Below are 14,313 nucleotides of genomic sequence, written 5' to 3' on the forward strand. Positions count from 1 at the left end.
TTTTTAAATAAATAAAACTTTAAGCCCATATGGCTTGACCAACCAAAAAAAATAATAATAATAATAATATTAAAAGTCGGTATGTGAATTTTAGATAACGTTTAACCAGCAATTTTGGTCCTAATCATAGGGCATTAGAGAATATTCTGGCTTCTTTCATTAATGCAATGTGGGTTATTTTGTGATAGAGGAAGCAAAAGCCTGTTTGCCTATTTCCTTTTTTGTTGTAGATCTGATGAGTTTCATAAAACTTTTAAAATTTCTATGAATCAGGAAAAATACTCAGCTCTTAAAACTAGATTATCTGAGTTTGAATCTAATCTCTGAACAAACGAGCCTTCTCACCTTGGACAAGTTTCTATGCCTCTGTTTCCTCATCTGTAAAATGGGGATAATGGAGCCTCAGCATTTGTTGTGAGAATTCAATACTTTAACATTTAGAAACAGTCCCTGGCACAAGCTAAACATGAAAGAAACATTAGTTATTATTCTCTCTCTTATTAACTAAAGATAAATCAAAAACCAAATGCCCATCTTCCCACAAAAGGACTCTTTCACTCAGCTGCCTGGTTTCCTTTTATAAGCCAACTCTGAATTTCATCAGCTGAAGTCAATCCAATCTTTCCTGAGTCCTTTTAACTTTCTCCTGGGAGTCTACCTAAAGTTATTTTTACCAAGAGGAGATAGTTATCATTCAGAGCAAGAAAATAGAGCAAAGAATAGATTGTCCACAGACTTCACATACTTTTTATGTTTCAAGCCTTTAATTTTTTTTTTTTTCAATGTAGCAGCCACATTCCTAAGAGAGGCTCACCAGGGTAGGTGATGTCTTTGCTCTGGGAGATAAGTGAAGGTGTATCCTAGCAATCAAGTCACATGGCAGGGCCTTTCAGCCACTTTCCTTCCTCCTTTGTGGTTTCCATGTAGGCAGAAAATCTGAAGTCTTTGAATGGATGGGTAAGATCATATTGCATTTAGTTGCAAAACTTACAGGTAGAGTAAATTGATAGAAATGAATAGAATCCCTGAGAACGATATTTAATTCAGGCAAGATTCTTTAGATAAGACAAGGAAAGGCCCAAAGACCCTAGCAAAAAGAAATGTTGATTGACCGATATAGGGATAGGCGTCATCATCCTATACGTCACAGAATCATGGCACTGAAACACTGCAAGGTCAGTACCTCCTGACCCCTCCTCCCACCACCAAGACCATCAAGCAAGATCATACGTAAGTATCCAAGTCAGATGACTCACCTAACCTTTTAAATTTGTAAACTCTCCCAAAGAGAGTCCACACTTCTATTTACAACCCACCTTCATCAAGAGGCTCTTTAGTTCCTCTTCACTTTCTGCCATTAGGGTGGTGTCATCTGCATGTTTGAAGTTATTGATATTTCTCTTGGCAATCTTGATCACAGCTCAAGCTTCATCCAGCCTGGCATTTCACATGATATACTTCGCATGTAAGTTAAATAAGCAGGGTGACAATATACAGCCTTGATGTACTCCTTTCCCAATTTGGAACCAGTCTGTTGTTCCATATCTGGTTCTAACTGTTGCTTCTTGACCTGCATACAGGTTTCTCAGGAGGCAGGTAAGGTGGTCTGGTATTCCCATCTGTTTAAGAATTTTCCACGGTTTGTTGTGATCCACACAGTCAAAGGTTTTAGCATAGTCAATAAAGCAGAAGTAAATGTCTTTCTGGAATTCCCTTGCTTTTTCTGTGATTCAGTGGATGTTGGCAATTTGATCTCTGGTTCCTCTGCCTCTTCTAAATCCAGCTTATACATCTGGAATTTCTTTTTTTTTTTTTTTTTTTTAGCTATTTAACACTATTTAATATTGTAGGTATTGGCCCATGCAATTAGACAGGAGAAAACAGATACAGAAAAAGAGTGAATATATGTGTATGTATAACTGACTCATTTTGCTGCACAGTAGAAACTAATACAACACTGTAAATCAACTATACTCTTAATTTTAAAAATTAAAAAATGAAAAAGTAAAGCTATCTCTGTATGAAGATTATATATGATGATATATATAGAAAACCCAAGAGAAGCAATGATAAACAATGATAAAAACAAACAATATAACAAATCTGTAGGATAACAGGATATAAAGACAACAAAAATAAACCACCCTCTTACAAACAATAATAATAAGATATAAGGAAAGAGGAGCCCCATTTGTAACAGCAACAACAAAAAGGTAAAATACTTAGAAATAAATTTAACAAGCAATGTACAAGGTCTATGGAAAGAAAACTCTTAAAAACTACTGAAAGACACAAACACAGTTTCAATAAAGATACTTCTTCTTCTTGCATAAGATGACTCAACATTATAAAAATATCAAAATCACCTCCCAAGTTAATACTTCTGTATAAGGGTGACACTCCAATTTGCTGGGGGAAAATATGGAGTTTTAAATAAATGCTGTTGGGACAACTAGATAGCCATTTGGAAAAATATGAAATTGGGTCCATATCTCACACTACACATCAGAATAACTCTAAATGGATCAGAGACTTCAATGCATAAAATTGAAACCATACAAGTATTAGAAGAGAACGTGGATGGGTGGGGAGCAATACTTTCTAATTATGATTCAAATCCAGAAGCAATAAAAGACTGATAACTAGTTTGAAGGACTTTGAGCATTACCTTGCTAGCATATGAAATGAGTGCAAGTGTGGTAGTTTGAACATTCTTTGGATGTATATATTTGTTTTTATGTTCCTTGATGTCCGAAATACTGAATATTCTACCTTTCTTACCATTCCATTATCTCCTTCATTAGACCCTCTTACTTGTTCACTCTGCCTTCTGTCAAATGTAAAAAGTACCATGACTTTAAATCACATATCTACATGAATAATCTCCAGATTCACCTCCAACCCTAACTTCCCTCTCTGCTCCCTTTTCTAATTGTCTAATGGATAACTCCTTTGGTTGTCAAATTCAATCAAATTAATTGTCATGAGCATAAATAGAAATAAATAAAAATATTCTTTCCCCCCAAAGCTGATTTCTACCATTTATGTTCACATAGCAGCCATCCTTTTGATTATCAAGGTTCAGAGCCTTCATCAAGTTTTTTTCTCTTGCTAATGCAAATTCTTGCTAATTTTGGGCATTTTAGCCACCATAATATCTTTCATGTCTATTCCTTCTTTTCCTTCCTTGCTTAGCATCGTTAGGCCTTCAGGACTTTTGACCTGAATTATTACAATGGCCTTTTAAGGAATCTTCCTGCTTCTTAGTGAACATATTCTTGTCCATCTTCTATACTTCAGTTTGGAATGCAAAGATCTGATCAGAACACTCTTGTACCTATAAAATCCTTCAGGACTTCCAGTATAGGCAAGGCAACATAAATTTATCATTCTCTTTTTTTCCTAGAAAGCTTCAAAAATCAATAATGAAAGAGGAAGAAAACAATAAGGAAACTCCATTTTTGGTGAACTAGGAAAGATTCCAAACTATCTGTATATGTGGGGCATCTGTGGGAGGAAAGGGTAAAAGCTGGGGTGAGAGAAACCAGCGGTGGCAGTCCTCAGAAAGCACCAACAAAATTGTAATTACTAGGTTTGAGGAACACCCTAAGGTACAAAGTTCTTTCCTTTGTCTAGAATAGAAAGTGTAAGAACGAGAGTGAGTTGGACAGTGGTAGGAGACTCTCCCGATCCTGATTTAGTACATATGAATTGAGGAGATGAGCCACATACAGAATTAATCAGATAACCCGAGGGAATTTTCCTTTAGTGACGCTGGGAAGAAAACCTTCCAGCTGCAAATACTAACTAACCTTCAGTGCTACTCTGGACCTTTTATGACCCAACTCACTAAATGATAAACACAAAAAAGGAATTAGCATAGAGATAGATTCTAAGAAAAAAATAACAAAAGAGCAAAATGTGTTCACAGAAGACTAATTACTCTAAAAAAAATGTTTTTGGGGAACAGATGAACATTATGAATAAATATTTTACCATGAACCCTAAAAAAATTAAATCTCAATGAAGCACTTATCCATGAAGAAATACTTCAGAGCTGGAATACCAAAATTCAGGTGAGAGTAGTCAGGTAGCAAGAGGAGATCAAGTGCTCAGGAGTGAAGTGGGGGGGCGGGGGTGGGAATAAAATGATCACAGAATTGCAGAAGAAATGGGAAACAGTACAAGATCAAATATACATTTTGAAAAACCTAGTGCTGAACACAAAGACTAGAAATGAGGGAAACAAAAATGAAATTAAATTAATAGAGTTAATTGGGATTAAAGAGAAGTTATATTTATAGAAGATAGATCCAACATAAACATAACTGGTGACTCCAGAGAAGAAAACCAAAATAATGGATCAAAACAAATACTTTGAAATATAATTACATAATTTAAAAATATAATTTAATAATTTTTTATTAAAGAATTTTAAAACCCTGATCTGGATATTGAAAGGGCCACTTTATGCCAGGGGGAAAAAAAAATTGGACTCAGAATCTTCAACACCCACACTTAAAATCCTAGTAAAGTGACTGAACTTCAAAGAAAAATAAAAGCTACTTTGGGTCTCCAGGAAAAATAATCAAGTCTTTTATGAGGTGAAAATCAAGCTGGCTTCAGACCTTCTTTCAGTATCATTCAATGCCAGGAGACAACAGGGGAACAGATTTTATATTGAACCGATGTCATTCAACTGTAATGACTACTAAAAAAACAAAACAGTCTAGAACTTTGGAAATACTTTTCTCTCAAATTCCTCTTCAAAAAAATATTAGAGAATTCAAGCTACCAACCAAGAGATGTTTGGTTGGTAAAATCACTGTGAGCATTGATACTAAATTCTAATAGAACTAAGATAAAAATAGGAATTTGAGTAACAGACAGGAATATAAATATTACTTCCATAACAAGGTAGAAATAATACAGCAACAAAAAAATTGAGTGAAGGAAAAAAGGATGAAGGTAGAATTGCTTGGCTTTTTGCCCAGTATAATATAATGTTCCTTTTGCCTAAGGAATATAGCTTAAGACACAACTCAAGTATTAGTAAAAAGAAATGTAATCGTATTTGACAGCACAGAGTATAACATAACCTAATATTCTAAGATTGGACGGTGGAGGAAAGGAAAGGGAGAGAAGGTGCATGTACACGCACTAATTTTATCATGATCACAATAGAGAACTAACGCATGCTGTCTAGAGAAACATAACGGCGAGCTCCACGGTAGATCAACTGAGTCAGAATTACCATTTAAACAAGATCCCTAGATGTATCATATGCATGTTAAAATCTGAGAATTGATACCATACCAAATTATCATAAACTTAGTGGCTTGAAATAGCAAAATTTACTCATAATTCTGGAGGCCAGAAGTCTAAAATTAAGATGTTAGCAGGGTTATATTCCTTCTAGAGGCTTCAGAGGAGAATCATGCCCTTGCCTTTTTCAGCTTCCAGAGGCTGTCTTCATTCCTTTACTTGTGGTTCTTGCCTGGCATCAATCTTACATCAATCCAACTTGTTGCTTTCGTCTTCACATATCCTGCTACTACTTTGATCCCCTTGTGTTCCTCTTATAAGAACTCTTGTGATTATATTGCGTTAGGCCCACCAGATAATCCAGGACAATCTCCCCATCTCAAAATCTTAACTTAATCACAGCTACAAAATTCATCTGCCATATAAAGTAACAGCTTCACTGGTTCCCAGGATCAGGACATTGACATCTTTAAGAGGTGAGGGCACCGTCAGCCTACCACAAACTCCATTTGTTCAAGTCTCCTTCATCCATCCCCTCTCTCAGCAAATTCTACTTCCTCCTTAAGGTGGCTCTGACTCAACTGACAACAAGTGCCCTGGACCTACTTGTATAGATTTCACAGCACTTACCGCCGTGTCCTTTGATATAGTGATTTGCATATTGGTCATATCTGTCCTTTTTTCTCATTCTACCTTCATTCTTATTAGATTGCAGTTTCCTTGAGGGAAGAGTTTGGGTACATGCTTCCATTCCCACTCGCTACTGAAGGTACACAGCTGATTTCATCAAGGACTTCTTAATCGACAAATCCAGTGCTCACTTTTGGGTTCATTTATTCATTCAACAAATAGTCATTCAACATCTATTATGTGCCAAGCCCTGTTCTGAACTCTGAGAATACAACAGTGAATAAAGGAGGCGCAGTCCCTGACCTCCTATAGACATCCTGGTAAAGGAAATAAGTACCAGACTAATAGATACATAAGCTGGTTCCCAGTAATGAGAAGAATTATGGAAAAGGAAGGCCAGTCTTTTTCACTTGCCCTCTTTGCCACCTCTGCCCTATTGACCATTCCCTCTTTCTTGAGAACCTCTCTTCCATAGTTTAGGACACTGTCACCACTAGTTCTCTTCCTATCCTTCTGGGGGGGTTTGTTTTATTTTGTGCTTCTTTCTAAAAAGTTGCTGTACTTTCATACTTTTTAAGTATTACTGTTATTCATTTACCCATCCTCTGCACTCTTCTTGTCACCTTCATGCTGCTGCTGCTGCTGCTGCTGCTGCTGCTAAGTCGCTTCAGTCGTGTCCGACTCTGTGCGACCCCATAGACGGCAGCCCACCAGGCTCCCTCATCCCTGGGATTCTCCAGGCAAGAACACTGGAGTGGGCTGCCATTTCCTTCTCCAATGCATGAAAGTGAAAAGTGAAAGTGAAGTCACTCAGTCGTGTCCAACTCTTGGCGACCCCATGGCCTGTAGCCTACCAGGCTCCTCCGTCCATGGGATTTTCCAGGCAAGAGTACTGGAGTGGGGTGCCATTGCCTTCTCCGCACCTTCATGCTAATATTCCCCAATTCTCTTTCTCCAGGCCTGACCCTTGCCCTGCCCCAGACCTCAATATCTAGTGGCCTCTGATCATTTCCACCTGGATATACCACAGGCATTTTAAGCTCAACATATACAAGAATGGATTTTTCTGCCCCCAAATGCTTGTGTTAATCTTGCATTGCCAATCTCAGTTGGGCTTCCAAGCTAGAGACAAGGTGATCACCTTTTACTTCTCTTTCTCTCTTGCCTCCCACTTTAAATTTCACCAAAGCCTATCAATTTTGCTTTCTAAATTTCCCTCCATCAAAGATGCCTCTTCAGATTCTCATTATACCTTTCCTAGAATATTGCAAAACTTTCCTAACAGCCTCTCTTCGCTCTATCCCAATGCTCTTCCAATCCATTCTTCACACTTCTCCCAAAGTGATTTTCCTAAGACATAAATCGTACTGCGTTGTTTCTGATACAGAGTCCTCCCGTGGTTTCTGTATGACTTAAGGATAAAACAAAACTCCATATCATTTATAAGTCCTCCTATTCTAGCTCCATCTTTCTCTGCTTCTAACTTATACTATACCCCAAACGTTGAATCTTCAGTGTCTTCCCATCAATTTTCCAAATTCACTGAGCTATTTAACTCCCCAGTCTTTGCATACGCTATTCCCTTGGCTAGAATACCTTTCCTCATCTCATTTGTTCTAGTGAACTAATCCCCTAAAACCACATGTGGCCATTAATCATGCATTTAAATCCTCCCTGATCACCTGAAAAAAGAGGAAATAATAAAACCATATTTTAATTCTTATACTTGCTTGTATTCATTTCTATAGCAGGGCCTTTGCACTTGATGTTTCCTCTTCCTAGAATGTCTCCCCCAGTCCCTGCCCATTCTTCATATGATGGCTTTTTCTAATCATTTAGGTCTTTGTTCAAGTATTATTACTCTCAGGCAAGTCTCCTGTTCACTCATTTTAACAGAGCAGCTCCACCACCCTGATCATTATCAGTACCGTCCTTAGACCTGTGTTTTAAAGGGCCTTCTCCATGGTCACCTGGGATCCAGCACCAACCAGGGCTGCAGTATGATAGGCAGGAGGGGGAGAGAGGGTGGGCACTGAGCCCATACCAGACCTGCATAGACCCCAGACCAATTTCAATACTTCAGGGCATTTTTGAAACTTCTATTTCTTACACGGGGTCAATCAGATGCCCCAAAGAACTCTCAGAGTTGTGCTGTGAAGTATCCAATGGCTCCATGTCCAGCCCTGGTTTCAGGAGGGCAGCCTAGCCAGCAGATCACTCCAGCTGACTGGTACACTACTTTTGTCCTGGGGTCATGTGAAATGGGTCACCTGAATGGTACTGCCACATTTATTTGGAATAACTCAAACTTTTTATGTATACATAGGTCCCATATAACCTGGGAATCACACTGTTCCTTCATAGCACTTATACATTCTGAAAGTATACTGTTTAACAGTTTGTTTATTTATCTATTTTCTGAGTGTTACACCTCCAGTAGTAAAAGTAAGTAGAAAAGAGTGACCTTAGCTATCTTGTTCACTATCAGACATTCAGTGCTAAACAGTCTCTGGCACCAAAGTTATTCGGTAAATATCTGTTGAGCAGGTAAGTGTATGATGGCATTAAATAGGGTATTTAACTATAGACTTCTCTTCATCTCTAGAATATAGGCTCTTGGGATGAAGAATTTTGTCTTATTCACCTTGGTCTTCATACTGGCATAGTGGTTGCCATATGTGAAGGCATGAAGTCAGTATCTTTGAATGCATAAATAAATGAATAAGCAAACGAATGAGTGAATGAATGATGATGTGTTATTTAGACTCGAGGTTCTTAACCTTGTCTTCACAGTTCTAATGTGTAGATAAGGATAAGAACCTCTAGTTCTTAAAAGCTCTTTTAAAACTTTTAAAAACTGCGATGCCCAGGGCCAGTTAAATCAGAGTCTCTGAGGAGGCATCACAGGCATGATTCCTTAAAACTCTCCAGAAAATTTCAGTGTACAACCGCGGTTGAGATTAGAGTGACCAGCCATCCAGGTTTGTGCAGGACTAAGGCATCTCCCAGGATGTAGAAATTTCTGTGACAGTACCAGGCAAACTAGGATGGTTGGTTACCCTAGTTGAGAACCACTGATCCAAACTGTCATGTAGGACTGTTCCTGAGTGATATATTTTCAATTTTTGAAGTCAAGACTCATCAGTTTCATGCTTTCATTTGACACTTATCCAATTACATTCAGGCAGCTTATGTTGACCTCAATGACTGCTTCCTGCTATGTGTTCTTCTTCAGATTTGTGTGACTACTATTGACGTGGGTGACATACAAATGGCAAAGGAAATGATTAAACCATTACAGCGGGTCAGCAAGGACCAACAGAGCAGCTAAGCTTCCTTACCTGGAGGTAGCATGAAGTGCTGCTTTTCCAAATGCAATTCCAATGAGCCTTCACTTTTTATTCTCCTTCAAAATATTGACAGTACATTCTGACATATTCCTATTTATTGCTTATTTATGTCAGTTACCCTGGTATGAGCTTACAGTTCCTGCCGTTGTCTGAGGAGACAAGAAATACTTTTCTTAATGGAAAAAATCCCTATGTAAATTGAATTAATATTAATCAGTCCAATTAGTATAATTCCTAATTAATTTAGTACAAGTATGTGATTTCTACTGAACCCATCAATGTCTGGACAGCAGAATCAGAAATACCCTTTGACTTGTGAAGGGAACACAGCACCAAAGCTCTCTAGGGCCTTGTTATTCAAAGGGTGGCCCTAGATCAGCAGCATCACCTGGGAGCTAATTAGAAATCAGAAACTCGTGTCCCACCCCCAGACCTACTAAATCAGAATCTTTAGAGGTGGGGCCCAAGAATCTGTGTTTTAAAAAGCTCTCCAGTTTATTTGTATGCATGATCAAATTTGAGAAGGGCTCATCTAGAGAACACTTGCCTAGTTCTTCACATCATTATCTCAAAGCCCAGAGGGAAGAGGTCAGGGTAAGCAGGGAAAAGAAGCATGTAGCATAGTTTTCCCAAAATTCTGCTGCACATTGAAAATACCTGGAGAACTTAAAAATTATCAGCACCTAGTTTGCCACGCAAGGCACTATGATATCATTGGTTTGGGGTGTGACCTAGGCAGAGGGATGGTTTAAAAGATTCACATGTGATCCTAATGTACAGCAGAGACTGGGAATCACTGATACAGCAGCCATATCCCCAGCTTCTTGCTTTGGGCTTCTGCTGCCAAAGAACCCAGAGGAATGGGCAACATCAGCATTTTCTGTCCCTCCTTCCTTCACAAACATCAGAATCAGCAGTGACTCTGAATCTCACCGCTGGCATTATGAATGTTTATTCTGTTTCCTCTCTGTTGGTAGCTGTTTGATCTTTAACTTCTCTGGACCTCAGTATCATCTGTCAAATGGAGACAGTAAGACCCAATTCCAAGGATTATTTGGGACTTTACATATGATAACATGTGAATGTGCCAAATTTGCAATCCAAAATATCTGAGCCAGGTGAGAGTGTTATCTCTTTATGCTGCTCCCCTGATGGTACAGGAGGACATCCAGCAGCATGAAGTCGGGAGCATGTTTAGGGATGTCTCATGCCCAACACACCAAAGATATCAATGAATTGAAATAACCCTGTTTGCATGTGAGTTCATTTATATGATCTCATTTCAGTCTCACATCTCAGCTGGGTAAACAGGATAACTCTTATTGTCCCTATTTACAAACGATAAAACAATGGTTTAGAGAGGTCCAGTGCCACACAGCAGCAAACAGCAGACTCAGATCCTCTGACTATAACCCAGTGTTCTCTCCACCGAACCATCCTCAGTCTCACATCCAGCTGCTTGGCAGTTTGCATTTTTGGACAGGGTGCATTGACCTAGACCAGCTCTGTCGCAGTAGACCATTGCTGTGATGCTGGAACTGTTCTGTATCTGCACACTCCAATTCAAAGGCCACCAGCACACGTGGCTACTGAGCATTTTAAGTGTGGCTAGGATGGGTGAGGAGTTAAGGTTTTAATTTTACTTAATTTTAATTAATTTAGATTAGTCACGTATAGGGGCTTCCCTGGTGGTTCAGGGGTTAAGAATCTGCCTTACAATGCAAGGGACACTAGTTCAACCCCTGATCTGGGAAGATCCCTATGCCTAAGTGCACCTAAGCCTGTGAGCCGCAACTACTGAGGCTGGGTGCCGAGAGCCCCATGCCCCACAACAAAAGAAACACCAGAGTGAGAAGCCCATGCACTGCAACAAAGACCTAACACAACCAAACATAAAATAAACTCGCTAAGTCACTTCAGTCGTGTCTGACTCTTTGTGACCCCATGGACTGTAGCCTGCCAGGCTTCTCTGTCCATGAGATTCTCCAGGCCAGAAAATTGGAGTGGGTTGCCATTTCCTTCTCCAGGGGATCTTCCTGACCCAGGGATCAAATCCATGTCTCTTATGTCTCCTGCACTGGCAGGCAGGTTCTTAGCACCACCTGGAAGCTCTATAAAAAAATAAGTAAATCTAAAAATAAAAAGTTGCCTGTACTTAGTGCAGCTCTAGTGACAGAGCATGGAGAAAAATGGGAAACTGAGAAGTTATTCAGTGGTTTATACTCACAAATCAAAGTAAACCTCAGCCACTTTTTTGCCTTTCTCTTAAAAGATCTTAACTCTTTTTCAGTAGAGTGTTAAAGCTGGCTCACTAGTTGGTGAGGACACCATCACGATGCAATATACAATTCAAATCCTTGAAACCTGTGATTGGCCAGCAGAAACAACGTATATTGTAGAGCAACGCTTCTCAAACATCAACATGCACAGCAATCACCTGCGATCTTGTTGAGTACAGATTCTTATTTAGTAGGTTGGGTGGGGCCTGAGGTTCTGCATCTCTAACAAGCGCCCAGGTGATGCGGCTGCTGCTGCCCCAGGGGCCACACCTTGACTAGAAAAACTGTAGAGCAGCGATCAGGTTAATAGTGTCTTCCTTACCCCTGGGGGCATTTTTGATTGTCATGACTTGGTGGCAGAGGTGATATTGGCATCTGTTGGGTTAAGTCCAGAGATGGAACTAAATATTCTACAACGCATAAGACAGTATAATTATCCTGCTCAAATTGGCAATACTGCCAAGTTTGAGAACCCGCGCTATACAGCCAGGTCTACTTTTCAGGAAGAGGAGGTGGATTGGAGAGTGTTGGAGCAGGTCTTCTTGGTATAACAACTGACTGTGTTCTCACTCTCTTCTGCTTTTGTGTATGCAGGAGCCAACGCCTCAGCCCCAGACCAACTGAGCCTAGCTTTAGCCTGGAACAGAGTCGACATCGCCCGCAGCCAGATCTTTATTTATGGGCAACAGTGGCCGGTAGAGTATATGTCATCACCCCTGAAAAGCACGCTTGCTTGGGCAAGGGTATTTGTTTAAGGTATCTCTGAGAGCGACTCCAGAAACCACTGCTTTCTCTTTAAGGTAGAAATATTCCTTTGTAGCTGTCCTCGGCTCCCTTTCTCATATTTAGGAAAACACTGCCACCTGGTGGTACAACACCAAATGTTCCAAACATTTCCATCTCTCAAGGCCTTTGGTAGCAATGTTTAGCTGCAACTAATGCTATTTCTTTTATATGCCTTTTTTTTATATAATACATGTATGAAACAAAATTGTATTAATTAAAATTAAGAAAGGAGTGGAATTAGCAGTTTGTTTCTGGTTGTCCTGGAGGTTGCTGCTGCCGCGTGATGGCACCCCAGGCTGGTGTGGGACCGGGTCACACGACAGGATGCAGAATTTGCAGGCTTCCACGTGCAGGTGCCATCTGGTCCTGGAGGCTGAGCACAGGTCCTCCCTGTACCCAAGAACAACAGAGAGGCAACCAAAGCTTTATATAACCGTTCTTGGTTTGTTTCCCTCAATTGGGTCTACCAAAAATAAAAACTTGGAAAATTGGCCATTGGCTGGTGTATGCCTGTATCCCCAGGAGACAGCCAGCAGTCTGGAATTTGATTTCTGTGCCTGGAATCACTGAAGGAAAACACCCCGTGTACAGGTCTTTTTCAACCCTCTCTGTCCCAGAGAGCTTCTGCCTGGGATTGAAACCCTCTGGCTTCCTTTAGTGCCAGTGGATTACTAGTGTAGAAAGATTTGTCACAGAGTCTCTGAGAAATTTTGTGAAAGAAATTAAATAAAACCCTAGTAAACAGACCAAATGACCTAAATAGTTACTGGGTCTCCCTGTAGAAATGGGCAAGATGGAGGCAAGGTAATGATGCTCAACTAAAAAAAGAAAAAGAGAAAAAGCAGTCTACTTTCTGGCCTATTTATTAGATCCCTCTTCTTAAGTCAGTCAGGAATCTAATTTAGAGCCTAAGTCGTGAAGTCGCTCAGTTGTGTCCAACTCTTTGTGACCCAAGGAATTTAGAGCCTAAGGAAGATGAAAATGAAGATAGCAAAATACTCACTTTGGCACTTTAGTGTTTTTGTAGAAGTTTGGTTAGAGAGTTGGAAGAGGAAAAGCCTTGTAAACCCTGAACCTTCTCAGAATCTAGAACAAAGAAGAGGTTTAGAGGGGAGAAAATAGCTTTTAGAACTAGACAGCCCTGTGTTTTGTTTGCAAAGACAAGCCCCAAAATACAGGAGAGAGTGTGGGTGTCCCAAAAGTGAAATTGAGATACTCTTGCTAGCATGTCCTTGGAGGTGCTAAAGGTTTACCAGATGTCAAAGACATCCATTTCTAAAGTTTTCAGGAAAATGCCAGAAAATTTTATCTTTAGACCTTAGGGCAGACTAACTCAGTGACTTGATTTGCAGGTGGGGTCTCTGGAGCAAGCCATGTTGGATGCCTTAGTTCTGGACAGAGTGGATTTTGTGAAATTACTTATAGAGAATGGAGTAAGCATGCATCGTTTTCTCACCATCTCCAGACTAGAGGAATTGTACAATACGGTAGGACCAAGCTAAGGCACTTTTTATTTTCTCTAATTTTTTTGTTTTACCTTCTCCTGCCCCCAACATGAATGTGAGTCCCTGCCTTCCCCTCCAAATGCATGGATCATTTTTCACAAATGCTCCCTTAGACAGCAAACACCAAGTCACCAGAAATCCACTTGTTTTAACTGCTCAGTTGTCAGGATCTAAGAGGCAGAAAGTTACATGATCACCAAAAGGTAATGTTCTCAGGTCCTTATGCAAAACTACAAGGCTCTGGAAATTAGAACATACTTTGTTCTGTAAACCCACAGTGTGTGAGACAATGAGCAGAGCAGGACTGATTTAACTCCAACCATCAAAGGAGGCCAGTTAACTATCCTGCACCATCTTGTTATCCTCAGCACTATGAAGTTCATTCACTGCAGTATAACAGGATAAAATGTAAAAACTTCTTGTTTGGAGTTACCCAGGAAGATTTTTTTGCTTTGTTTTTATAACAATTTGTTAATTCATTCACTGTGGATATCAAGA

The 14,313-nt window shown here is 39.7% G+C and overlaps 1 protein-coding gene across 1 annotated transcript in view; it reads left to right on the top strand.

Annotated features, from left to right (window-relative positions):
- Window positions 1-14,313, top strand: part of TRPM3 (transient receptor potential cation channel subfamily M member 3) — a 297,803-nt gene that overhangs the window by 179,435 nt on the left and 104,055 nt on the right. The window contains exons 9-10 of the mRNA XM_005897493.2: window positions 12,119-12,219; window positions 13,663-13,797. Coding sequence (XP_005897555.1) covers window positions 12,119-12,219; window positions 13,663-13,797 — 236 coding nt within the window. The remainder of the gene's footprint in view (window positions 1-12,118; window positions 12,220-13,662; window positions 13,798-14,313) is intronic.

This window comes from Bos mutus, chromosome 8 (genome assembly GCF_027580195.1).
Source record: "Bos mutus isolate GX-2022 chromosome 8, NWIPB_WYAK_1.1, whole genome shotgun sequence".
NCBI lineage: Eukaryota > Metazoa > Chordata > Mammalia > Artiodactyla > Bovidae > Bos > Bos mutus.